At 50.3% G+C, this 24,319-nt stretch overlaps 1 protein-coding gene across 1 annotated transcript in view; it reads left to right on the forward strand.

The window, feature by feature from the left end:
* Window positions 1–24,319, forward strand: part of MYDGF (myeloid derived growth factor) — a 57,348-nt gene that overhangs the window by 26,353 nt on the left and 6,676 nt on the right. The window contains exons 3-4 of the mRNA XM_085637714.1: window positions 14,555–14,616; window positions 23,312–23,393. Of these exons, the coding sequence (XP_085493840.1) occupies window positions 14,555–14,616; window positions 23,312–23,393 (144 nt within the window). The remainder of the gene's footprint in view (window positions 1–14,554; window positions 14,617–23,311; window positions 23,394–24,319) is intronic.

Below are 24,319 nucleotides of genomic sequence, written 5' to 3' on the forward strand. Positions count from 1 at the left end.
ATGGGAGCATCGGAGAGCAAGAACAGATCGAGGGCAAGCAGTGGGTAGCAGCTGTTACATCTAGATTTCCTTAAGCGACATGCGTGGGTGGCCAATAGGCACAGCTGTACAAGTGCAGTTGCTCACTAGTCACCGGGTTGAGATATTGATCGTTGATGTGACAGCAGGCAGTTCTGGATTGCATCTGATTGGTAAGTAACTCTGCAGGTCGCACAGACACTGTTAGGCCTTCTTTCCTGTCAAGTTGATGAGCCTGTGAGGCGAGCTGCCATTGGTGTTTTGGGAACATTTGTATGGAGGATCCATCCATTTTCATCTCATCCCAAGAGCAGTAAATGCAGATTACCCTACTTCAAGGTTTAAAAAAAAAAATAATTACTCGTGCCGAAGACCTTGCAACAGCTTAATGATGCGGAAGCAGTTACAGCAAAAATAACTAATAGTGCCTTCTTTCACATTCATGTATCATCAAGGGAATGAAATCACAGATGTTTGTATTCTCCTGTTCTTCGAGTCACCCAGTAAGCCAAAAGACTCAAAACACTATTTACTGACCTAATTTAAGTCTTTCTTTTCTTCCTTTTTTAACTCTAGGCCCGTTTATTGTATTGTAATTTATATAGCGCTTACTACCCCTGATGAGGCAACGAAGCGCTATTCCAGCGAGTAGCACTCTACTCCGGAACCCATAAAGGATTAGTGGTGAATTAGTATAGTGAAATATGAAAGTAATTTGAGTGGTGGATATGCTAGGCAGTTATTTGGATTGAGAAGGATAGAAGAGGGAAAGGTTTGCATTTATATAGCATTTATATAGTATATATATATATATAATATCTTGTTACCCCTGATGAGGTGTTGAAGTGCTTTTTCGGCGAGTATCACGCTACTCCGGGACCCAAACAGGATTAGCAGGTAATTAGTATAGGGAAATAAGAAATTAATTTGAGTGGTGAACATGTTAGCCTGTTATTTGGATTGAAGAGGAATAGTGGAGGGACAGAATCTATAATAGTTGTTTTTTTAGTTCATAACAGTAAAAGGGTGTTGGAATGAGTAAAGAGAAGGTGGAGACAGAAGAGTCAGAGGAAAGGGTTAAGAAAGGCTTGTTTCGGAGATCTGAATAGTAAAAGAGGTATGAGAAGATGCAAGGAGGGAAAAGTCTAGAAAGGGTTATTTTTGGGATCACAGTAGTGTTATGGGGTTTTAGATGAATGAGAGAGTTGAGATAGAGGATATATTGATAGAGGTATAGGGTGAGAATAGTGTATTGCATTGGAAAGAGTAGTAGAATGAGGTTTGAGATGAGCCGGGGAGTTGGAAGGGGCTAGCTCTCAGCCTTGTAAGCTGATGTTGCGAGATGATCAAGAGCTTGCAGGCTTTGGACCACCGTGGGAAGAGAGGCTTCTGACTTGGTCAGTGCTAGCATTAGATCGTCAGCGAAGAGTAGGGCTTTGTGTTGTTGCGCCCTGGTGGGAATGCCACAGAGAGTCCGGTCTTGCCTTAGGCAGCAGGCCAAGGCTTTCACCACAAGGGTGAAAAGCAAAGGGGAGGACAACCCTGTCGGGTGCCCCAGTGGAGTGGGAATGATTGGGTGGCCTGGCCATTCACCCGTATGGTGGTCGTGGGCTCTGCATAAAAGGACATGATTTTGCTGATCGTGTTGGGGCCTAGACCTATCTTATGTAGGACGGCACGCAGGAAAGCCTAACTAGCCCGGTCAAATGCCTTCTCCGCATTCAGGGATTTTGTGCATTTGAATCTTGAGAAGCAGAGGGTGTGTGGTCCTTAACTGGTTTGGGAACTAGTGCAATTTCAGCCGCAGATATAGTTGGCATGAGGCCTGTAACATGTAAGAAGAAGTTCTATAGCCCAAACAAGTGGTCTTTCAGATGGGGGAGGAAAAGTTTATAGAAGATGGCCAGCAGGCCGTCTGGGCCCGGAGTCTTTCTGACTGGGAGCCACTTGAGGGCTCTACTAAGCTCTGCTGCTGGGAAAGGGGCTTCCAGGTCCTGGGCAACCCAGGGATCTAAGGGGTGCCAGGGGAAGTCCTGCAGATTGGAGTCAATGGCCGCGGGCTCCTCCCCTTTGCTGTAATAAAGGCTTTGATAATAGGCCTCTTGTTTGTCTGAGTCCCAGATGACTCAATCGGAGGCCCCTGTCTGTAGGTTAGAAATGTGGGTGTGGGCATATTGTAGCGGTAGTCTATGGGCCAAGAGGGTGCCCACCTTATCGCCCCCACCCCATAAAATACTTTTGCTTGATTGCCAGTTGGGACGTTTCTCTTTTGTTGACCCGATGTTCCTGCAGCTGACCTCTCAGCACCACCAGCTGCTGTTTGGCATGCGTCGAGGGGCGCTGTTTGTCTGAGTGTCACAAGGAGCGGATCTCCTCAGTGAGGTTAGTTTCAAACAGGTGGGCCTCCCATGTTCTGGCTATAGATATGAAAGATATGACACCCTTGATAGTCGCATTGAAAACGATCCCAGAACATATGAGTGGGGAGGTGTTTGTAAGGGCGTTGAGCTCAAAGTGTTCAGTTATTGTCCCCTTTATAGATGCCGTGTCTACCGGGTCGTGCCAGTGGGGGAGGGGCCTCGTGTAGGCTTCCTGCAGGGCCCATGTAAGTTCAGGTCTGAGATGGAGCTATCCAATAGCTGGGCCAAATCGAGGACCATCAGGAAATAGTGTGAGGAATATATGATCGATGCGGGAGTAGAAGAAGTGCACATGGGTGTAGAATGAGTTGACCAAGCCCACGTCTGCAAGCTCCCTCTGATGCTGTCCGCTCATGGCTCCTGTGCCCTGGAAGTGTGTTGTGTTCCTGTCTAATTCAGGGTCCTAGAAGAGGTTAAAGTCCCCTCCTACTATGAGAGCACCCCTTTGGCAGTGACCAATTTGTCCTTGAGCACCGTTCGAATGAATGTGTCTTGCGCTTGGTTCGGGGCGTAGTGGTTGAGGAAGGTCAAGGCGGATCTCCCCCTCTCAACCGTCAGGGTCAAAAATGTCCCTCCCAGGTCTCTGGAAACCTCAAGCAGCTTGGAACAGTATCCCTTAAAGAGGATTGCAACCCCCAATGCTTAAGAATCGGTGTATACCCAGTGTTGGCAAGGATGTCAGGGGTGGGCCATTCGGTGACAGTCTTCCCTAAGCAAGTGCGTCTCCTGCAGGAAAATGATATTAGGTCTTGCTGGAGCATGTGGGAATTGAGTCCTCTGTCATTCAGAGACAGAAACTTAATGTTGGTCCAGGATCCCATGGCCTACAGAAGATGGGCAGTATAGGAGCAGCACAGTGGCATGGCACCAGGGCTGCGGCGGGCCCGTCACCCCTCCCTCCCAACCTCCTTACACTCCCCCTCCCCCCAATTCAAGGGAGCACGCAGCTAGGAAGAGGAACAAAAAAGAGTTGAAACCTAAATAGAGCAAATTTGCCAACAGGGCCCAATGTGGTAGACTTCCCATCAATAGATAGGTAAAAGAATCTGCCGGTCCCTAAAGAGGCATCACCCTCGACTGAGTAAAGCCTGGTAGAGATGGGGGAGGTGGTGACCGGGACAGCAGCGCTAAGGCCGAGGTCTGTGTAGTGGGAAGTAGTAGTATGCATGCAATCGGGCAATAAGGATGAAGACCTGTTCGGCCCCAGGTCTGTGGGCCCTGAAAGGAATGAGGGAGCAATATCAGCATGCTAATGAATTCCATGAGTGCCTTGTTGTCTCAGGCAGGTGATGTTCAGCGTAAATTATGCATCGTTGTTAGAGACCAGCGAAGGTTCCTTCTTCAAATTATGCAAGTGTTATATGAGGTTCTCTTTGACGGCGTGCAGGGCTTTGGAGTTACGATCTGGGCCATGGCCCCGTACTGTGTTCCAGACTGGACACCAACACTCTGGCCTCTCAGGCGGGGGGGGTGAGGACACCTGGCCGGGTGACCCGTTTGGCAGACCTTCCCATTAACGGAGTGAGATCTGGCAACGAGGATTCATTCTCCTATGGTGACCCAGCCAACGTATTACTTTACACGGCTGTATTCAGGCAGATTTTGGACTGTTTTCAAATATCCGATAGGGGATTTGTTCCCCCTGAGGCAGAGTGGTCATCACTCTCTCCAATCGTACCGTCGGGAGGCTTTGTACCCCTTTTTCTTTGACGACATACTGCGCCTTAGAACACTGCCACAAGGCAGATACAGTGCCCTCCCTTCTTCCCACACGCATCCCTGTCCTGAGGAAGACCCCACTTTGTAAGGTCCTAGTAAACACCTACACGAACCAAGGGGTCGAAACGTCGACACAACATAACTGCCAGTATTATCACCAGTACATGTTGCACTGTGATTCTCATCCTACATGGCGACATTTAAGTTCTGTGTATTGTATTTTGTGATTGGATCTATGCATAACATGTGGCATTGATTACATAATGCCGACCAATTTGATTGTTACTAAGTGGATATACCGCTGTTTTCACTTTTCCCTCAATTCCACACTCAATCACTGACCCCCCTTTCCCCTCCTCCCTCTTCTGGGCACATCTATTATATCTTGTTGAAAGTATTTTGCTTAATAGATTAATCAACTATATGATAATTGTAGTTCAGTGTGATTAAATAACACTTGAACTTCCTTTAGTTTTTTGTCTAATTGTCTATTGATGTTTGATTTATATGGTTTGTTTTGTGCTGGGACCCCTTTTTTCTATACCGTTTGGCAGACCCAGCAGACATTTGACCTCACCAGTCTCTGTCTGCCATTGCATCGGAAGAGAAGGTCAAAGGGGTGAACCCATTCATACTTGAGCCCCAGGTCACATAGCTTCTCTGTGACTGGCTTGAAATATCTCCTTTTCTTGAGCGTCAGTGGAGAGAGGATTTGAAAGATTTGTACCGTGTGACCTTCGAAACCAATATCTGCCTTCCCCCGCGTGAACCTCAGGATAGATTCTTTGTCCTGGAAGAAATGGACCCCCTGGTGAGAATGTCAGTGGTGCCTTCTGACAACTGGCTAGGGTTGAGATGCGATGTGCCCTGTCAAGGGTAAGGAACGGATCCTCCGACCTGCCCAGACAGCCTGGAGTAGATACCTGGAAAATGTCATGATGTCCTCCCCCCTCTGCGGGACCCCCAGTATGCAGATGTGATTTTGCTGACTGCGATTCTCAAGGTCCTCCTGCTTGGCCTGTAGCTCGATCTGTCGCTCTTCGTGGGTGAACACGTGGCACCAGAGCATCTCCTGGTCCTCCGCTCGCGAGTTCATTTTTCGCTCCAGATCATCCACTCTCGTGATATTCTTGTGAAGGTCCTGAATGCAGCTCTTCAAGTCCGTTTTGAGGGAGCCAATCCCGAGACGATTGTCATTTAGGAATTTCTCCATGAAGTCTTCTGCGATGAGAAGGGCAGTGGGTACCCCAGGGGTCTGCGAGGGCGGCTCACCCTTGCCACTCATGTGCGCGGAGGAGGATTTAGGAGGATTTAGACCACAGGGAGATGACCAGGCTGTCTCTGGTGGCTTTGCTCCTTGAGTTAATAAGGGTGGGAGGTGCTGAAGCAGGCCAAGTGCCTATCGTTAGAAAGGGGTAAGCTGCCACAGACTACCACTGGCACAGGTCAGTGCCCCACGTCCCATCGGCGAGTCATGATTTCAGTCATGGGGGTGGGTATCTAGGCCGGGACACCGCTGCGGCAATGGCAGGGAGGCAACAATTCCGGAGTGCCCCCTATAGAAAAGGTCAAATTGTATCCGGTTGGCCCTCACAGGATTTCAAAGTCCGTGGAGCAGGGGGCATGTGCAGCAGCGAGGCCCCAAGGCCACTCACGCGTGGGCAGGTGGGGGAGGAGATGAGCTCATCGAGAGGCACTAGACAGATAGGAATCTAACCCTTTGCCGCAGTGCACGGGCCGTGGGTGAGCAAGATGGCCCTTGCCAGAGGGCCACCGCCGAGCCAGGCAGGCGCATTCTCTCTGGGGCATGAGGCCGGGTTTCGGGATGGGCCCCTCCAAGGCACCTAGCACAGTCCACCCCCTGTGGGTAGGTGGGGGGGGGGAGATCAACGGGTAGTATCAGACAGAGAGTAATTCAACCCCTCGTCCAAATGCGGGGTACCTGGTCGGGCATGAGGATCACTCCCAGGGGAACACCCTCAGACAGGCAGGTGCAGTCTCTCTCTGGGGCCCCTCTGGAGCACTAGGCCAGGATGCAGAGTGGGGCCCTCTCCGAGAAACCAAGTACAATTCACTCCACTCCGGCACTCAGGTCCTGCCGCTATCCGGCCCAACTCCCCTCATGGACAGGGCGGCCTAGTCTCTCTCACCTCTTGGTTTCAGGCCCCCACCGGCCAATTCGGTGATACTCGCAGGCCCGACCCCCTTCTGCAAACGTCCCCATTGCTGCACCAATGAGGGGCATCGTCAACCTGTCACTCTCAGGAGCTACCTCTCAGGAGAGCTGCGCCGGGCCTGCAACACAATTCAGGAGTGGATGCCGCCTTAAAGACAAAATGGCGGCCGGCTCCTCTAGCCACCCGCCAAGTCGCCATGCACCGCGGACATGGGCCTCCCAGAGCTGTCCGTCTCCTCAGGTTGCCGCCCCTGTTGTGATGCTGCCATCGGGTATCGACCTGACCCCCTCCCCCCCCCCCCCCCCACGGTCTCGCTTCCACACAGCCAGAGGACTGCGCCAAGCCCACCACAGCTCCTCTCACTAGATGGCCCTGACTCCCAGGCTCACAGTAATTTGGCACTGTCTCCATCAATCATCTGCTTATTTAAGTAGGGGGGCCCATCACCAGCTATGTAGCCTCTGTGATATATCCCTGGGCCCCCTAGGACTTGATCGTTCTGTGGTACTGGGTCGCGCTGGGCCTAGCCTCTGCTCCCCGACCAAGATTGCGCTGGCTACCGGGCTCATGGGCCTGGAAGCAAGTCGATCTGCCCTGGCCAAGAGGATGTGCGGCCAGAATCGTGGGCAATCTCTGACTCGAGCCCCACAAGGCGTTAGGACTGCCCTTTTGGGCACAGATGGAGCTGCTGTAACATGTGTTAAGGCCCATGAGAATGTGGAGCTTGGGCGAACAGCATTCTACTCCATTCCCAGTCAGGCCATGGTCCCCCCAAACAGCGGCGGCTCCTCCGTTAAGGCAGAGGCGCGTCGTCCCACTGCTTTAAAGCAGTACAAAGGAACATAAAATGATAATAACGGAACGCTATTACCATTTTATTTTTAGTATTGCAGTTGCAGTCAAGTTAGGGCGGGCAGGGCTGGGCTCTCGTGACCCAGAGGGAGGAGGAGTGATAGCTGCTACGCCTTAAGTGTGCATGGCAGTTTGGCCAGCTGTCTTGGGCCGGCCAAACCATCATGCACACTTTGCCTGTTCTCCACAGGACGCATTGAACCGCCCTGGGTGGAAAACATGCACAGCCTCCCAGTCCTTCTCTGAGCGCCAAACCACGGCGCTCAGACCAGTCACAACGCTGCAGTAAGGCACCTTCGCGGGCGACCAAGTCAAAAATAGAGAAGATCACATTCAATGCGCACATGTAAATAGAAGGACAGTGCTGTAGTGTTAGTGAGGGGCGCATGTTATAGTAAGAGGAGGAGAGACCGAGAGCAGGGTGGGGATAAAAAACAGAATCAATCTGATGGGTCCTGTGCAAGGGAACGTAAATAGTCTCACAAGGGTTGCCAGAAATCTTTAGCACAAGATCTGAGAGGTTGGAGTAGCACATAGTCCTTGCTGACACTATCGCAATGTGTCATATTTTTAAGCCAGGCTGAGGAGATGGGAACCCTGTCACTGCCCCAATGTATAGCAATCTCATGCTTGGCCAGCAAAAGTGCCATCGACACAAAGTCAGTGTGTGGGTTTAGGTATGTCACTAGTATACCCCAGGAGAGCTAAAAGGGGATCTAGTGCGACCACCACACCAGCCACTGCTGAAAACAGACACCCAATATGAGTATATCTTTGAACAGGTCCATGTCAAATGTGCAAAATCTGCTTTCGGGGGTCAAGCATTTGGGACCATGATTCGATCTTGTGGGATCGGATCTGGCAATATTGTAAGGGGAGAGATAAGCACGGTGTATTGATTTGAAATGCAACAACTTGTGTCTGTGGTTGACTGAGATATGTTGGGTCTGCGAACAACAATAGGACCATATTTTATCTGTATGGGGAGACCCCAAGTCTGCCTCCCGGGCATCCCACCTGCGTGTAGTGGTGTCAGGTTTCATAGCAATGCAGAGTTGGAATAGCCTGTAAGTCAGCTTGTCTATGTTGGTGTCTGAAACAATGATTGTCCGAGGGGGGGAAATCATCTGGGGCTAGGGGATAGGAAGGAAAGAAGGAGAGAACATACAGTATTGCTCAGTCTTTGGAGCACAAAGTTGTCAATGTGTGAGGCGTTTATGGAAGCGAGTATCGTTGGGAGTGAGTCAAAACGTGTCCATTGGGAAAAATGTCCCCTAGGGTGAGAAAGTTGTGGCGGTTTAGAGTGCGTTATACTAGCTTTTCACGTGTGAGTGGCAGCCAGGTGTTGTTCGGTATAGAAAGAGCGAGAGAAGAGTGCCGCCGCCAAGTATTCGTCTAAGTCTCCGTCATACCCAGCAGGTCGTGGACACGGTTTGGATGTCCCTGGAGTCCATTGGGACGCCTTTCGGTAAGATCAAAGAGTAAGAGAGGTCTCCCAGCGGATCCTGCTCAGGCCTCAGATATGGGATACGGGCATCCGGGTGGTACCAACGGTATGCATATTGGCATTGAGCCGCAAGATAATAAAGATGGAAGTCTGGGACCCCACATCTGCCACGGTTTTAGGGGACGGCGCACAGCCCAGATGAGGCGCGTGAGGAGGCTGCGCAGGGTGCAGAAGAAATTCTGTGTAGGGGGATAGGAGAATTCCTCTACGGAGAGCGGTAGCTTAATCCAGTGCTCCACCTGAGTTGAAAGGGCATCGAGAGAAGGACCATAATGAAGCTGTAATCTCTGGTCTCTGTGGAGCCGAATGCCAAGATATTTGGTGCTGTCTGAGGCCCATGCTAAAGGGTAATCCGCAGAGGCAGGATGTGATGCTTCTGTAAGGGGGAAGAGCTCCGGTTTGGTCCAACTGATCTGGAGCCCAGAGAGGTTGCCAAAGCTTATAATTTCCTGCATGAGTGGGGGTGGAGGTTGTCCGACGGATGAAAGATAAAAAGTTAAATATCATCAGCATACAAAGAGAGACGGGGCAGAGCATGGGCTGAAGGCCTTGATGTAAATGACGTTCCGGCATATAACGGACCTGGGGCTCCATTGTGATAATGAAGAGGAGAGGGGATAAGGGGCAAACCTTTCTTGTCCCGCTCGTGATGGGAAACGTATCCGTTAACGAGCCATTGACTCGTAGGCGAGCCACAGGGCTGGAATACAAGTGCATGATCAGGGAGATGAAAACAGTGGGGACTCCCAGTTTGATCTGGACTGTCTTCAGGAAGGGCCACTCCGGGGAGTCAAATGCCTTTGCAGCGTCTAATAAAGCAACTACCCCAGGCGTCAAGGGGGAGATACTGTTAAGGACTGCAAAAATGGTGCGTAAGTTAAAGGAGGTAGATCTGTGGGAACAAAGCCCGATTGGGCAGGGGATATGATCTGTTCCATTAAAAGAGACAATCTGGTAGTGAGGACTTTGGCTAGAATCTAGTACCAAGACACCCACAGGTATTCGTGCGCTCTACAAGTTTATTAACATAACATTGTCCAGATTTAAATGGGATAGGAAGAGCATAGATGGGAATCTTTTGCTAGGTTTTAATAGGAGCTTAAGAACTGCTTCGCGCAGCGTGGGTGGTAATGCGCCAGCAGCCACAGACTCAGTATACAGCGCTATAAGATGTGGTGTGGGTTGCCGTTTAAAGGCTTTGTAGTAGACCTCCGTTAGGCCATGGACCTTTGACCCATCTAGAGCATTGATCACCTGGATGACCTCCTCGCAAGTGATCAATTCACAAAGAAACTGCTGCTGGCCGTCAGTAAGCCGGACCATTGCGACCTCCGCCAGATACGACGAGATTTCCTGCGTGTCTTCAGGCATACGAGAGTTATAGAGATGATCATAATAGCGTTGGAACTCTGCCAGGACGTCCTCACCACCGAACACTGAGGACCCAGAGGCCATGTATATGTCAGTGACATAGTTATTCAGTCGATTGAGACGCAGTAGCAGTACGAGGGTACGTCCGCGGCACTCTCCCTCACCATAGCACTGGGCCCTAGCATGTTTCCCCAAGTATGCAAGCTCCCTGTTAGCAAGGTCGTGAAATTCGGTCAATAGGAATGAGTGGCGGCTTGTTCTATGTCCTGTAGATCCGTTTCAATGTGTTGTATTTGGGAGCGGATATCATGAAGGATACCAGCATGTTTAGATATGCACACCACACAAAAGTTCGCCTTAAAAACATTCCATAGGGTGGCTTGCGTCGAGACTGTACCCATGTTTAATGTTAAATATTGCACTTTGGAGTTGTGGAGCTTGCTGCGAAAGACCTAATAATGAAGAGCCTCGCCACGAAACCTCCAGGTGTGCCCCAAGTCACACCCATAGGGGATCTGTAGGGTAAAAAGAATAGGACTATGGTTTGATAGGGTCCGTGGTAGTAATGTCACCTCGGTAGTCCAAACCGAGGCATTGGCAGAAAGGAACCAATAGTTCAGCCTCATCCGAACTGTGTGAGGGGCAGAATAAAAGGTATAACCAGGTACAGACGGGTGTTGGATGGGCCAGATATCTGGCAGCATACGTGTCTGTGATGTTTCGGAGTACTCCCACGATTGTGGCTCACCACTACGATGAGTGCTGGTGGAGTCGAGGTTAGGGCAGTGTACCATATTGAGGTCTCCACCCAGAATCACAGTTGATATCTGTGTCCCATTTGAGCAGAGAGCTCCTGAAAAAAGTCTATGTCCCCAATGTTTGGGGCATATATATTCACAGCAAGGGAGCCATATAAGAGTATATAGCTACCATTCGGGTTCGAGTGGCAATTCTGAAGGGAAAGTGGGATGCTTTTATGTATAAGATCAGAGACCCCACGGGAATATGAACTATAGCAGGAGAAGTAGTGATGCGCGACCCAAGCCATGCGTAGGGATGAGTATCATTCGGTGAGAGGTGTACTTCTTGAAGAAAGGCTATTTGTGCCCCATGTCTGTTCAGGTAGGACAGTACTTGTTAACCCTTATGTGGATTTTTTAATTTCGTGTATATTCCACGTAATGAGGGTGACATCTATCACCCTCTTCAGCCCTGTGTGCGATGCATGAGAAAGCTAAGTATATGGAGTATGGCGCATTGTCGAGAGATGTTGCAGGGTATGTCTGATGTTATTCATTGCACAAACATATAAAACACTTGAAGGAAAGCAAAAAGAGATCCACTCTGCCCCCACCTCCCACCCACACTAGATAATAAAACATTCAGTAAAGCCCAAAAAGGAGAAACAAAAACCCAAGCAGTCACTACAACTTTAAGGCGGTGTTCACCATGGGAGGGAGGCGACGGCATGGCATGGCTTGGCCTACTGAAAAAGAAGTGTCTGAAGAGGATATGGAGAATCTGCCGTATATAAACAACATTGGTTGAATAGAGACATAGAAAGATAATAATGAGCGGTGCACAGTGTCGGAGGCAATTCAAAGATGTCCTGCAGGCGCGGTCCACGGGCAGGGAAAGGATCCAGTACATCAGGCCGGCTCAATCCGGAGGAGTTGAAGATCCAACATGTTCCGGTGAGGTTCGCAGAGGCAGAGAGGGCTTGGAGGACAATGTTTGCTAAAAGCGGCCACCTCTGCTGGGGTGGTAAAAATGCAAAGTTTTCCATTGATCTCCGCCCGAAGGCAGGCAGTGTCGATAGAGCATGGCATATTTGAGGCCTAGCTTGCAGAAGGAGTTCTAAGCATCATTAACATTTTTGACAGGACTCCTGGACAGTGGCGGTAAAGTCCAGATAGAGTGAGATGGATGCGCCTTGGTAGCGGAGGGAGCCTTGTTCTCGGGCAAGGAGGCGGGTAGTATCTCTATCCCTGTAATTGAGAAGACAGTCTGTTAACAAGCGAGGCGGAACACCCTTAAGAGGCTGAGGGAGCAATGAGCGGGTTCCACCGTAAAGGTGGAAGAAAAATTGTTATGGTCAAAAAGATTGGTCAGGAGTTATTCGACGAGCACACCTGTTCTTCCTGTGTTCGTGATTTCCACAATTCCAGTGATGCGGATATTGCTCCTGTGGAACCTTGCCTCTAAATCTTCGTTTTTCATGGCGACTGTTTTAAGAATGCGTTCCATTTTTTTGATGCGCTTCAGCACAGTGGTGCCGCTGCCACCAGCCCCAATAGCCGCTCCTCCGTGCTGTCAATCTGTGCGCCCTGCCGGTCGAACCGCTCCCCCAGTCTATCGATGCGGCCAGGGCGTCCATAGCACGGAAGCCCGCCTAAAGTTCTGCCATAACGGCAAATGTGCCAGTGGCGGCGGCGTTGGATTCTATGTCCGGAGGTTCAGCTATGTCTGAATGTGAGCCTTACTGCCTCGCAGGTTTTGCTTGATCGAAGAGCAGCTTGCGCTGCTTGAGATCTGTGCGTCCCATAGATGCAGGAACTCTGGCTGCGTGAGGAGATCGTATGTAGGTATATGCTCCAGCAATGATGGGAAGGTCCCGGGGGGCCCTCGCCAGGCAAAGAGACAACGTGTGAGGGATGAGGCAAGATGGCCGGCGTCAATGGATCTCCAGGGCAAATGGCTGAGGGGTAAGTTAATCCAGGCGTAAAGTGGGAAAGGTAGAGACCACCAGTCCACAGAGCCCTGTCAGTCGTTGCAATAAGAGGGAGCCGGAGGTAACCTGAGCTAGAGTTCTTAGGTGGACCAGTGGTCAGGGCCAATGACTATCCTCTTAGCCATGACCGGCCACAGCGATGCTTGAGTCGCACCAACCAGTGCATCAAGACCCTAGGACCTCGTAGAGGGCAGCAAGATGAGTATGCCAGTTATTGTGGTGTGCGAATAGTAGGGAGCAGCATAAGGCCCCATCCAGCTGCTCAAACCCACGGCCCCGGCAGCCAGGGGGACCAGGGCACCACAGGCGCCAGGGCTCAGAAGCAAGACAGGCCCAAGAGTAGTCCAGGCCCCGCCGTGTGCTGACAAGGGTGGAACAAGGCAATGGAACCGGAGTGCAGGGGCATACAGCACCCCCGCGGACGGTGCACTCACCGGTTTACCCTACAGCTCCGTAGAAAGGCTGGGGACACAGCACGCCAACGCAGTGGCTGTGTGAATCCCGTCCCAGCTGCTGGCCACAGCCAGGGCAGCAGGAGCGAGACCTGAGCAGCCCGCAGCACCGGTGGGATCGGTTGGTCCCATCCTCAGGCTTGCCTGTGGCCCTGTTACCCCGGGGCCTCCGAGGCAATGCCAGGCCTCGTGGGCCACTCAGTCCAGAATAGTTGGTTGGGAAGTGCCCGCCATTACAGGAAATCACGCACTCAACAGCCTGCTGATATCTGGAACAATAGCGATGCACCATCTTAGGGCTAGAGGCGACGATGGCAGAGATTCAGCGCAGATGAAGGCCACAGCTGCCTTAGCCTCACAAGATTGCGGCCATTTTGGTGGCTGCCGTGGCCACGCCCCGGTCTTTAGCCTAGTTGAATGGCCAAGTTGTGGTGCTGCTCCAAGGTCACTGTTTTTCTTTCAGTTAAGTACAATTTTCATTCAGTCCATGAGCGAAAGTAAGGGCTTTATAGCTTATCCTGCTCCTTGTTTGTGGTGTATCACCCATGATTATCTTCTAGGTCCAGAGGCGTATCATGTTGATCATTGTATGAAAAGCAGCACAAGAGGGGGGCTTAAGGGTCACCGGAAAGGGAAAGAAGTTTGGATTGTGAGGGGGTTCTTAAAACACAAAATAGCCATGTTTTAAGACCCTCACAACAGAGAGACGAGAGGGTGTGTGTGTATGTGTTTTTGTCTGAGTGAGTATTAAAAAATTTCAGGTGAAATCAACAGTTACCTTACAAAACTCGACTGAAAGCTCCTATACTCAACTATTTGTTTAATAATACATTTATTAGGGTAGTATAACACCCCAAACGCCTCTCCTGAACTATGCCCCTGTCTAGGTCACACAGTTTCACTTGACATCAGAGGACTTTTTACCATAAACTTCACCACAAACTTGTATGTGAGAATATTTAACCTGGGCCGCCCTATAACCACTACAGCTCCATATGCTAGGGAAAGGAGAGCGCAATATTATTTCATAATCGTTGCCAGCGTGTGCTTTGGAGGTGGTACAAAAAGTGCTATTCTTTCCTCCTCGAAATAGTCTTCTTTACACTCCCCTCTGATACATTGACACATATTTGACACCTTTTGGTGCCAGTTGTAAATAACTCCTCCACAAAAGCCTGGTGCCTGCAAGCTTGCCATCTGCGCAGAAAGAGAAAATTTTTTCACTTTTGACGCTTGCTTGATGACCTTTTAAATAGACATATCAACTGTAAATTGCTTCTCAGTTACTCTTTCCCTTCTGTTTGCAGCAATGGCAGATGAGTTTGGCTGTGAGCGAGGGCGGCGGCCTATTCTCCTGCTCCATATGGAGGTAAGTCTTGGTGGGTCTCAAAGTTTTGAAGGGGAGGCGGAATGAGAAGCGATGGACCACAGTGGATGGGATATTCTGGCGTTATTGGATTACGGCCTTTTCTTTGTTGCATGTTGTAACTGCCATGCTGTAATAAAGTAGACTAGAACAGATTTGCAATTGGTACTTGTAGGAAGCTGTCTCTCTATATATTAGATCAAAATGAGGTACACTGTGCAGAGAGTCCAGGCAACCCTTATTGGTTAACAGTGGCAAAAATGATAACACTAAATGCTCCCTGTTGTGGTAGTGTGGGCGAGCAGTTTAGTCTTATCAGAGGGTAGTGCTAAGCATTTGTTGTACTTACAGAGGCAGTAAATGATACACACACTCAAATATAAATCCGATACCCATTTAGAAAAAAGTCGTCTTTTTATATAAATTTTGATAACAAGAACTCTATTATCAAGTAAGTACTTTTTTAATTCGATTTTTACTGGTAAGTACAATGTTCACATACATTTTTCTTTACGCATCAATTCTTTCCTGTGGGGGGGGGGAAAAAGGCAAATGTTGCATACAGTTATTTAGGGTCGGTTTCTGGGTGCCTCCTTCAGAACTTAGGGTTGTAGGGGGCCAAGGTCCAAAGTACAACTAGCAGTTACTTGTTACCTGCCCTGGGGCATCCGGGTGCAGAGGTTCTGGTTGGGTTGGTAGCTTTGCGTTCTACGCCGGTGGAACGAAGGGGGCCACCTTAAAGCAGGCTGAAAAGGGGGACAAGTACAGGAGCTCCCCATGGGGGCTCAGATCACAAGGTTCGTGGAAGCAAGATAGCACCGTTGATTCTCTGGTACCCGGGCTGGGATACTCGCGTGTAGAGTAGATAGGTCAGCTGGGCTCTGTGCATTAAGGCCCTTGCAGTTGTCGGTCTCGCTGGTTAAGGGTGCAGAAATCAGTACAACTGGGCCACTCTAGAAGTGGGTCTCTGCAGTGCTGACGTCCCTCGATGACCGCTCGATCTCGGTGTAGTGGGAGTTCTATTTGGACTCTCACAGATTGTTTGGTGCAAGGGGTCTGGTACCCTGGGTGTGGTGCTGTACAGCTCGGTTCAGTCCTGGTGTTTTCTCTCTTGATGGGGGACAGATCCAACCTTTGGGACCACTGGGCGGCTGCTGCGTCAGGCTGGCCAGTTAGCGGCAACACAGTGAAATGGACTAGGCTTCTTTGGTGCCTGTGGACTGCAGGGGAGTAGTTCCTCTACAAGGGAGATTGCTGGCAATTTGTGAAGGGCTGGCAATCTACGGGGTTCTTGGCAGTTGTTCAGCTGCAGGACGAGTCACTTGGTCACAACTGTCGAGACTGATGTAGACGGGCAGGGATTGGCGCCAAAAGTCCACAGCAAGTCTTCAGTTCTCATTTTCTCCTAGCTCTTCTGTGTTTTCTTCTTCTGGATCAGTCAAATCTAAGTTCCTGGCATCAGGAGTGCCTCAGAAATTCTAAATTTAGGGGCATTAAGGGCAGTGACAGGTAGTAGCCAACGGGCTACTTACCTTTAGGGTGACTACTCGTCCTATATGACCACTTTGTGTGCGAAAGGACATAACCGTGACCTAGTGAGCCTAATTCCACCAAAAACCAAGATGGCGGCATTCTAGTTTCGATGTTCATATCAGGTAGCCCACCTAAGGGTTGGAACTAGTCTGATAGGGAACACGCCTCCTGCCTTGCTAATTTTACTGCCTATCCTGGTGCCAGATGGGCTCAAAGCAGGGGGTGGCATTTTCCCAGTCTGGGGGAAGTCTGGGTCGCATATCGCAAGTTGATCCCTTTTTCTGTTCAAAGTAGTGAAGCACGTGTGTGCTGATAGTGTCTCTTTATACCGCTTCAAGAAGGACTTTGTCTGCAGTCTCCACATTGATATCAGTGCCCGAACTCAACCCTCCCCCCAACTGAACCCAACCCAAAGAGGGCTGTGGTACGATATAGTCTGGCCCAAGTACTCAGAATCTATCACATCTGAAAGAGACTACTAGTTATAGATTCCTTACCTTAGAATGACCCCCAGGCGTCAGACTGGATCCGGAGAATTTTTTTCTTAGCAGTACCCCTGCGCGTCGGTAGGTGGCGTCGGTCGACTCCACGTCCGTCGTGGTCGCCAGGATGACGTCACGGTGTTTACTTAGACGCCGCTCCTGTGCGCTGACGTCAGTTCTTCATTTTCCGCACCAACCAGCGCAGATCCGGAGAGAGCTTGCCCCTTAGTCGCTTTTTGACTAACCTTTTTCGACGTCTTTTGAGTCTTCGACTCCTGGTGCACTAGGGATGTACAGCCGTCTGCTCAGTTCAAGTCCTGTGACTCTTGTCACAAGTTGATGTTGGTTACCGATCTGCACCTTGTGTGCCTTTGGTGCCTGGAGCGCGACCATGACCCGAAGTCATGCTGCGACTGCCGTGCCCTGAACCCGAAGTCTTTGCGGGAGCAGTCCCGAAAGCTTTTGGAGGCCCGGCAGTCTGCTCCGGACCCCTCTAGATCCCGGGACAGGTCGCCGAGCCATCACCACTCATCATTGAAGTCTTCGCACTCTTCGGGCAAGTCGAAGCACAAGAAGAAGGCGAAAAAGCATCTTCGCTCTTTCCCTTTTTCCCATCCCTCTTCCGACGCGGGACCTGGGGTGTCATCACTCTTTGGCTTATTCCTCGGAGCCCGCTGGGATGACTCCGCGCTTCCCTCCTTTTCCCGGAGCCGGATTGTCCCGTGCCCAGCTTCGTCAATTTTACGAAGCTCTGCTGAACATCTTTGTAGTACAAAACACAAGATACACCAATACTGATGATCATTCACTCAATCTTTATTTCGAAGATCACATAACATAATCTGTATGATCTGGAAAAATATTTTTTATTTTCTTCCCCTTTTTTGTTTGTATTTAGAAAATGTTTCTTTTGTTAGATACGTGCAACATTTATATAGGAATTTAAACCTACACTGAAGTCACAACGAAACAATAATGATCAAGGAACACATTAAATGACACATTACAATCATAGTACACAAAAACATCACATTATGGATGAATAACATAAGCCACATATATAGCTCTGGTTCTGTATGGTTTTTATCAACCACAACAATATTTACAACCAATATCCCTGGATAGTATCTTGCTCGATTGAATTTTGATTATTTCCAGAGGTCAAGACCAAATGGTGACCCTACTATGCTCACTCTAACTTTTTGAAAGACAAACACAAGAGAGGTGATTTGTGAGCAGAAGTGGTATGTACATTAACCTGAACACCTATTTGGGCACCCCTACTCTGCAGGCGGGCCTTCGGGCCCCACAGACTCGGCTGGGGGCCCTGGGCCTTCGATGCCTGCGGCTCCAGCTCCAGCACTGCAGGGTCCCTAAGGATTCAGGCCTGGATCCGGATCGGTGCCGGTCGACCTCACGGTACCTTCCCCGGCGCTGAACCCAGTGGCGATGCCTCGGACGCCTGTTGTGCCCCTTACGCCTGTTGTGCCCCCAACCAGCGTCGACCCCAGCCTCACCCCTGACGTTGGCACCGTGCCGGACTGACGTCGGTACCGGTGCCGGAGGGTACTTTTGTACTGCTGTTCATCCCTGGCGTTCCCTACCGCCCTGAGTTTCATCCAGAGGAGGGTGGGGAGGACTGGGAGGGGTCTACTGGCGAGAGGAGTTGGGTTTTGCCAGTGGTCTGGATACCTCTCCAGACCTTGGTATGCTTTCTCCTCCTGCCGTGGCTACGGAGGAGGGAGCCTCCTACGCTGTGGTGTTGCATATGGCGGCTGAAGCCCTGGGCCTTGAGCTTTCTACGGTGGCTGTCAGGACTATCCTCCTGACAGAGGTGCTTCAGCCGGCAGCAGCCTCTTCGGAGTCCCTGCTGCCTTTTAATGAGACCCTCACTGACATCCTTCAGGGCACTTGGTCCAAGCCTAGCACAGGGGCTCCTGTGGACAGGATGATTGCCCGACGCCACCGCCTGGCCCCGAGCAATCCACTTTTCCTCTCCAACACTCTACCCCCGAGAGCTTGGTGGTCCAAGCCTCGTCTTCTAAGGCCGCATTCCCTACTGCTCCCCCAGATAGGGAATCCAAGAAGCTGGACGATATTGGAAAGAAGATGTTTTCTTCCGCCAGCTTAGGTCTGCGGTGGATGAACACCGCATGTCTCTTGGGCTGATAGACACGGTGTGCGATACGGTTGCGCAAGTGCTGCCGCAGTGCCCGGAGGAGGCCCGGGCCGTGCTTACCCGCGCTGTTGCTGAGGGTCGAGATGCAGCAAAGTTTACCATCCGGTGTGGGCTGGATACCGCTGACCCGCTGGTTAGAACGGTTTCCACGTCGGTAGCCCTGAGGCGCTACACCTGGCTGAGAACGTCTGGCTTCTCTTAGGATGTCCAATCTACCCTTTTGGACGTGCACTTTGATGGCCATCGCCTGTTTGGTGACAAGCCGGACAATGCACTTGAGCGTTTCAAGGACTCTAGGGCTACGGCCAGATCCTTGGGCCTCGCTGCAACTTCTCGCCCCATGCAGTCTGCCTTTCACGGCTACGGAAGGGGTGCCCCACCACGTTCCACAAAGAGCCACGGGGCTGCGCAAGCTACCCAGACTCTGCGAGGTCGGGGACGTGCGACCCAGCGTCGTGGCTCTGGGGGCCTGCTGGCAGGCCAGTCCACCAAAGCCCCCCTGCAGCAGCCTCCAAACCTTCCTAGTCCGATCTTCCAGGGCCACCAGTTGCCAGTGACCGGCAGGATCTGCCTCTCCTCCCCCACTGGCACAACATCATGTCGGACAGGTGGGTTTTGCAGATAGTCCGAAGGGGCTACTCCCTCTCCTTCAAGACTAGCCCTCTCTCCATGCCACCAACACTCCATCGCATGTCAGAGGATCATTTAGCCCTTCTCTGCCAGGAAGTTAGGACTCTCTTGGCCAAGGAAGCTATGGAACGCGTCCCTGTGCCAGAAGTAGGTCGTGGTTGCTACTCCCACTATTTCTTGGTACCCAAGAAGGACAAAGGCCTGCATCCTATCTTAGACCTCAGGGACTTCAACTGCTTATTCCGGAAGGAGAAGTTCAAGATTTTGACCTTGGCTCAGGTCTTGTTTGCCCTCGACCCCGGAGACTGGATGGTTAGCGTTGGACTTGCAGGACTCTTACTTTCACATCCCTGTCTTGCCTGCCCACCGGCATTACCTACGGTAGGCTACTAGCATTTTCATTTTACCATGCTCTCCTTTGGTCTTACCAGCGCCCCTCGGGTGTTCACGAAAGTGATGGCGGTGGACACAGCTCATCTGTGCAGATCAGGGGTTCCAGTCTTCCCTATCTCGACGACTGGCTGTTGAAGGCGGGCTTGCCCTAAGCTGTCGTCTCCCACCTCCAGACTACAGCAGACCTCCTGCATTCGCCGGGGTTCACAGTCAAAATGCCGAAGTCGCACCTGATTTCCTCTCAGAAGCTCCTTTTCATCAGAGGATCTGGACACAGAGCAGTTTTGGGTCTATCCTCCCGAGCAGCGAGTCCGGGATATTCGGGCTATGATACCGATGTTTCAACCTCTATCCCCGATTTCAGTGAGAATGACCCTGAGGCTGCTGGGCCTCATGGCCTCTTACATCCTGCTGGTGGATCATGCCAGATGGCATATGTGGGCTCTGCAGTGGGACCTGAATTTCCAGTAGGCGCAGCACCAGGGAAATCTTTCTGATGTTGTCCAGATCTTGGAGGGGACTGCAAGTCAGTTGCAGTGGTGGCTCACGGACCAGGATTGGGTCAACAGCAGATCCCTCTCCCTTCCCCAACCAGAGTTCACAGTAGTGACAGATGCATCACTCTTGGGATGGGGCGACCATATGGGAGAGGTGGAGATCAGAGGCCTCTGGTCTCAGGTGGAGTCCCGGCTCCACATCAACCTTCTGGAGCTCTGGGCGATTCTTCTTGCACTGAAGGCATTCCTTCCTTCTGTCGAAGGAAGAGTAGTGCAGGTGTTCACGGACAACACCACCGCCATGTGGTACTGCAACAAACAGGGCGGGGTGGGGTTGTGGACCCTATGTCAAGAGGCTCTTTGCCTTTGGACATGACTGGAACATCAGGGCATATCTCTGGTGGTTCAACGCCTGGCAGGTTCCCTGAATGCCGGGGCGGACAAACTCAGCCGCCGATGCCTGGAGGATCACGAATGGTGTCTTCACTCGGAGGTGGTGCAAGGTCTCTTTCAGCAGTGGGGAGAGCCTTGGTTAGATTTTTCACCACCGAAGAGAACGCGCAATGTCAGCAGTTCTGCGCGTTGGAGTTTCCAAGGAGGCTCTCGCTCTGCAACGCTTTTCATCCTGTACGCCTTTCCGCCTGTACCACTTCTGCCCAGAGTGCTGAAGAAGATCAAGCACGACCGGGCCCAAATCATTCTTGTGGCTCCGGACTGGGCACGAAGAGTCTGGTACCCCAAGCTCTTGAGCATGGCCATCGATCCTACGATCAGACTGCCTCTTCGGGAGGATCTTCTGTCGAAACAGCAGGGGAAGGTCCTCCACCCGAACCTGTCCAGTCTCCACCTCTTTGCGTGGAGATTGAGCGGTGACAGTTGACAGCTTTTGACCTTCCTCCAGAAGTCTGTAATGTCATCTTGGCAACCAGGTGTCCCTCCACTAAAACTGTATACGCCTGTAGATGGAACACATTTGTGGCCTGGTGCACAGCAAAGGCTGTGGATACCCTTTCCGCCCCTCTATCAGAGGTTCTCCTCTTTATTCGGCCCAGCAGGGCTCTGCTCTGGGCACTCTTAAAGGCTATCTTTCGGCCATTTCGACCTTTCTTCGCCTTCCTGATCAACCTTCTCTTTTCAAGTAGTCTATTGTTAGCAGATTTCTGAAGGGCATTACTCATCTCTTTCCTCCTCCTCCTTTCGTCATGCGCCAGTTGGACTTGAATCTTGTCCTCACTTATCTTATGTGTGCTCCCTTTGAGCCACTACATAATTGTCCCCTTCGCCTCCTTACTTTGAAGACTGCTTTCTTGCTTGCCATCACCTCTGCTCACAGGGTGAGTGAGCTTCAAGCGGTATCTTCCAGGCCTCCCTTTCTTGCTGTCCATACGGACAAAGTAGTCCTTCATACTAGGCCCTATTTTCTGCCTAAAGTGGTGACCTCTTTCCACATAGCTCAGACCATCACGTTGCCCACCTTCTTCCCGCCTCTGCACCCTTTCAAAGAGGAGGAGAGACTCCACCGTCTGGACCCCAAACGTGTGCTGTCTTTTTACCTTGAGCGCTCTAAAGACTTCCGGGTGGACGATCAACTCTTCGTGGGTTATGTGGGCGCCAGGAAATGTCGGGCAGTGTACAAACGTACCATCTCACGATGGGTCATCTAATGCATTAAGATCTGTTTTTCTTTGGCTAAAGGAACCTGAAGTTGGACTGCGCGCCCATTCTACCAGGGCAATGGCAGCTACTACTGCTTTGGGACGTGGAATTCTGCTGGTTGACATCTGCCAGGAAGCCACGTGGGCATCCCTGCACATGTTTACTAAGCATAACTGCCAGGACAGCCAAGTCCAGGCAGTTCTCCAGGACTTCCTGGTGTGAACTTAGTTCGCAGAACCACCTCCGGGGTTGGTATTAATGGGGTATCTATTCTAAGGTAAGTAATCTAAAACTAATAGTCTCTTTCAGATGAGCAAGTTACTTACCTTCTGTAAGAGACATATATTAATTACAGATACCTTACTGCCCCACCCATCCTCCCCGTTCTGCGAAGTGACTTCTAGAGATAGGGACCCCCTTTCAGGGCCCTAGTTTTGTGCACCAGTGGTCAGTGTCTTGCATGACTCTGCGCTTCTGGTGTGGAAAGTCGTGCCAGAACTGACAGCACGCAGGGGCGGCTTTTAAGTAGACACCGCGACGTCATCCCGGCGACGCGCAGGGGTACTGCTAAGAAAACAATTCTCCAGATCCAGTCTGATGCCTGGGGATAATTCTAAGGTAAGGGATCTATAACAAATATATATCTCTTACAGATACATCTTTACCGAAGGTAAGTAACTTGTTCATCTGAAAGAGACTTGTTCTTGAGGCCAGAACTCAGATTTACAGAGAATGTAGTCTAGTCTAGTACGTACTTGGTGCCCCCGGGCATAAGAGTATTCCGTCTCCCCTGGGTGAACCATTTGCCGAACATCATGTAGTTTGCTACCTCAGTCCACTGCCTAAAGTGCTTATTCGTGCAAGCCTGGCAAAAATAATAAGTAAACTGCCATTTTGGAGCATTACCAAAGTAACAAAATCCCTAAAAATCTATTTGTGGAAAAATATATAAGACTTTGGTTGGGAACCTGTATCAAGTGTGTGTTTGTGTTTATATGTACTAAAAACTTCTATCAATTCTTAAGACATTCAGAAATAATACATGATACAAATAAAGGGGATGTAGTTTATGGTGGGTATAAAGGCCATGAATGCCTCTTTTTCTGGAGGGAGGTTGAGGGGGGGCACTTGTCCAAGTCTTTGTATTTTAATACAGATGTATTGAGAATAGGTCCCTTGGTTCTTTTATTCTTCTAGAGCCTGTGTTTTAAGTGGCTCTTCATTCAGTGGACAGTTAGTAAATATATCTTCTCTGTTAAAAATGCAAGGTGCTTTTCTGTGGTTTTATGTCACACATGTTCTTGCTCCCTTTTCACCATACCATCTAGGCCTCAAGGCGTCTCCTATTTGTACTTCATGCAGTTCAAAGTCGAGGTCAAAGGATGCACCATTGAGTATGCCGAAGCCTACGTAAGTTAAAGTTAAGCAACTTATTGTAGGGTATGGGGTAGTTGGTATGTCTGACTGAGATTATGTGAAGAGAATCTACAGCAAATCACGTCCGGGCTGCCGCCGAGAGGGTTAGCAGACTGCTTGTGGGCTGTCACTCTCATCTCATTCATCAGTGTTCAAGTAAATCTCAAATAAACAAACAAAGGCTTTGAAGATAATCAGATTACTTTGATGTGCCACTTAATTTCTACCTGAAGTAGCTATTTTAAACAAAAGCTTTGGGAAGAACAAAGTTTTCTCAACTTGCATTCCCTCTTTTAATGTTAGCACTGAGGTGTGGAGAGGAACATCAGAGTATTTCAGGGCTGTACCTTAAATATTTTGATCACATCTATTCCTGACCCTCAAGTGGTACCTAAAATGCATCCTGAAGTCATTCTTTGTGTCTTTTAAACTTGATGATTAGTTAAGTCGGGTTTAGAAACTTAGACCTTGTGTTCCCTTTATGATTATGGGAGAATGTTACAGGTGCAGTTTGGATGGGTTGTGAGGACACAAAGTGAAGCCTGGACTCCAGCGTGTGGAAGGGAGTCTGCAGCACCAGAAAAGGCAGTGACAGAAGATGTCACAGGAGTTTTGTGGCCTAGTGAGAGCAAAATAAGTGGCAGATTTAGCAGCAACAAGGATGTTGTGGGAGACTGGCAGGAGCAGGGAGACCAGAGGCAGCAGAATGAAGATGACGAGGGAAACGCAAAACAGCAGAGCGAGGATGACGAGAGTGAGGGAGAGGCTAAGAGCAACAGAACATATATATATGGCGAGGGAGACTGACAGGAGGGTGGAGGTGGCAAGGGAGACTGCCACCAACAGAGAGATAGCGGAGAGGGTCTAGCAGCAACAAAGTGATGATTGCAAGGTAGAGTGAAGATGGCGAGGCAGATTGG

This window comes from Triturus cristatus, chromosome 12, assembly GCF_964204655.1.
Source record: "Triturus cristatus chromosome 12, aTriCri1.1, whole genome shotgun sequence".
NCBI classification, from domain to species: Eukaryota; Metazoa; Chordata; class Amphibia; order Caudata; family Salamandridae; genus Triturus; species Triturus cristatus.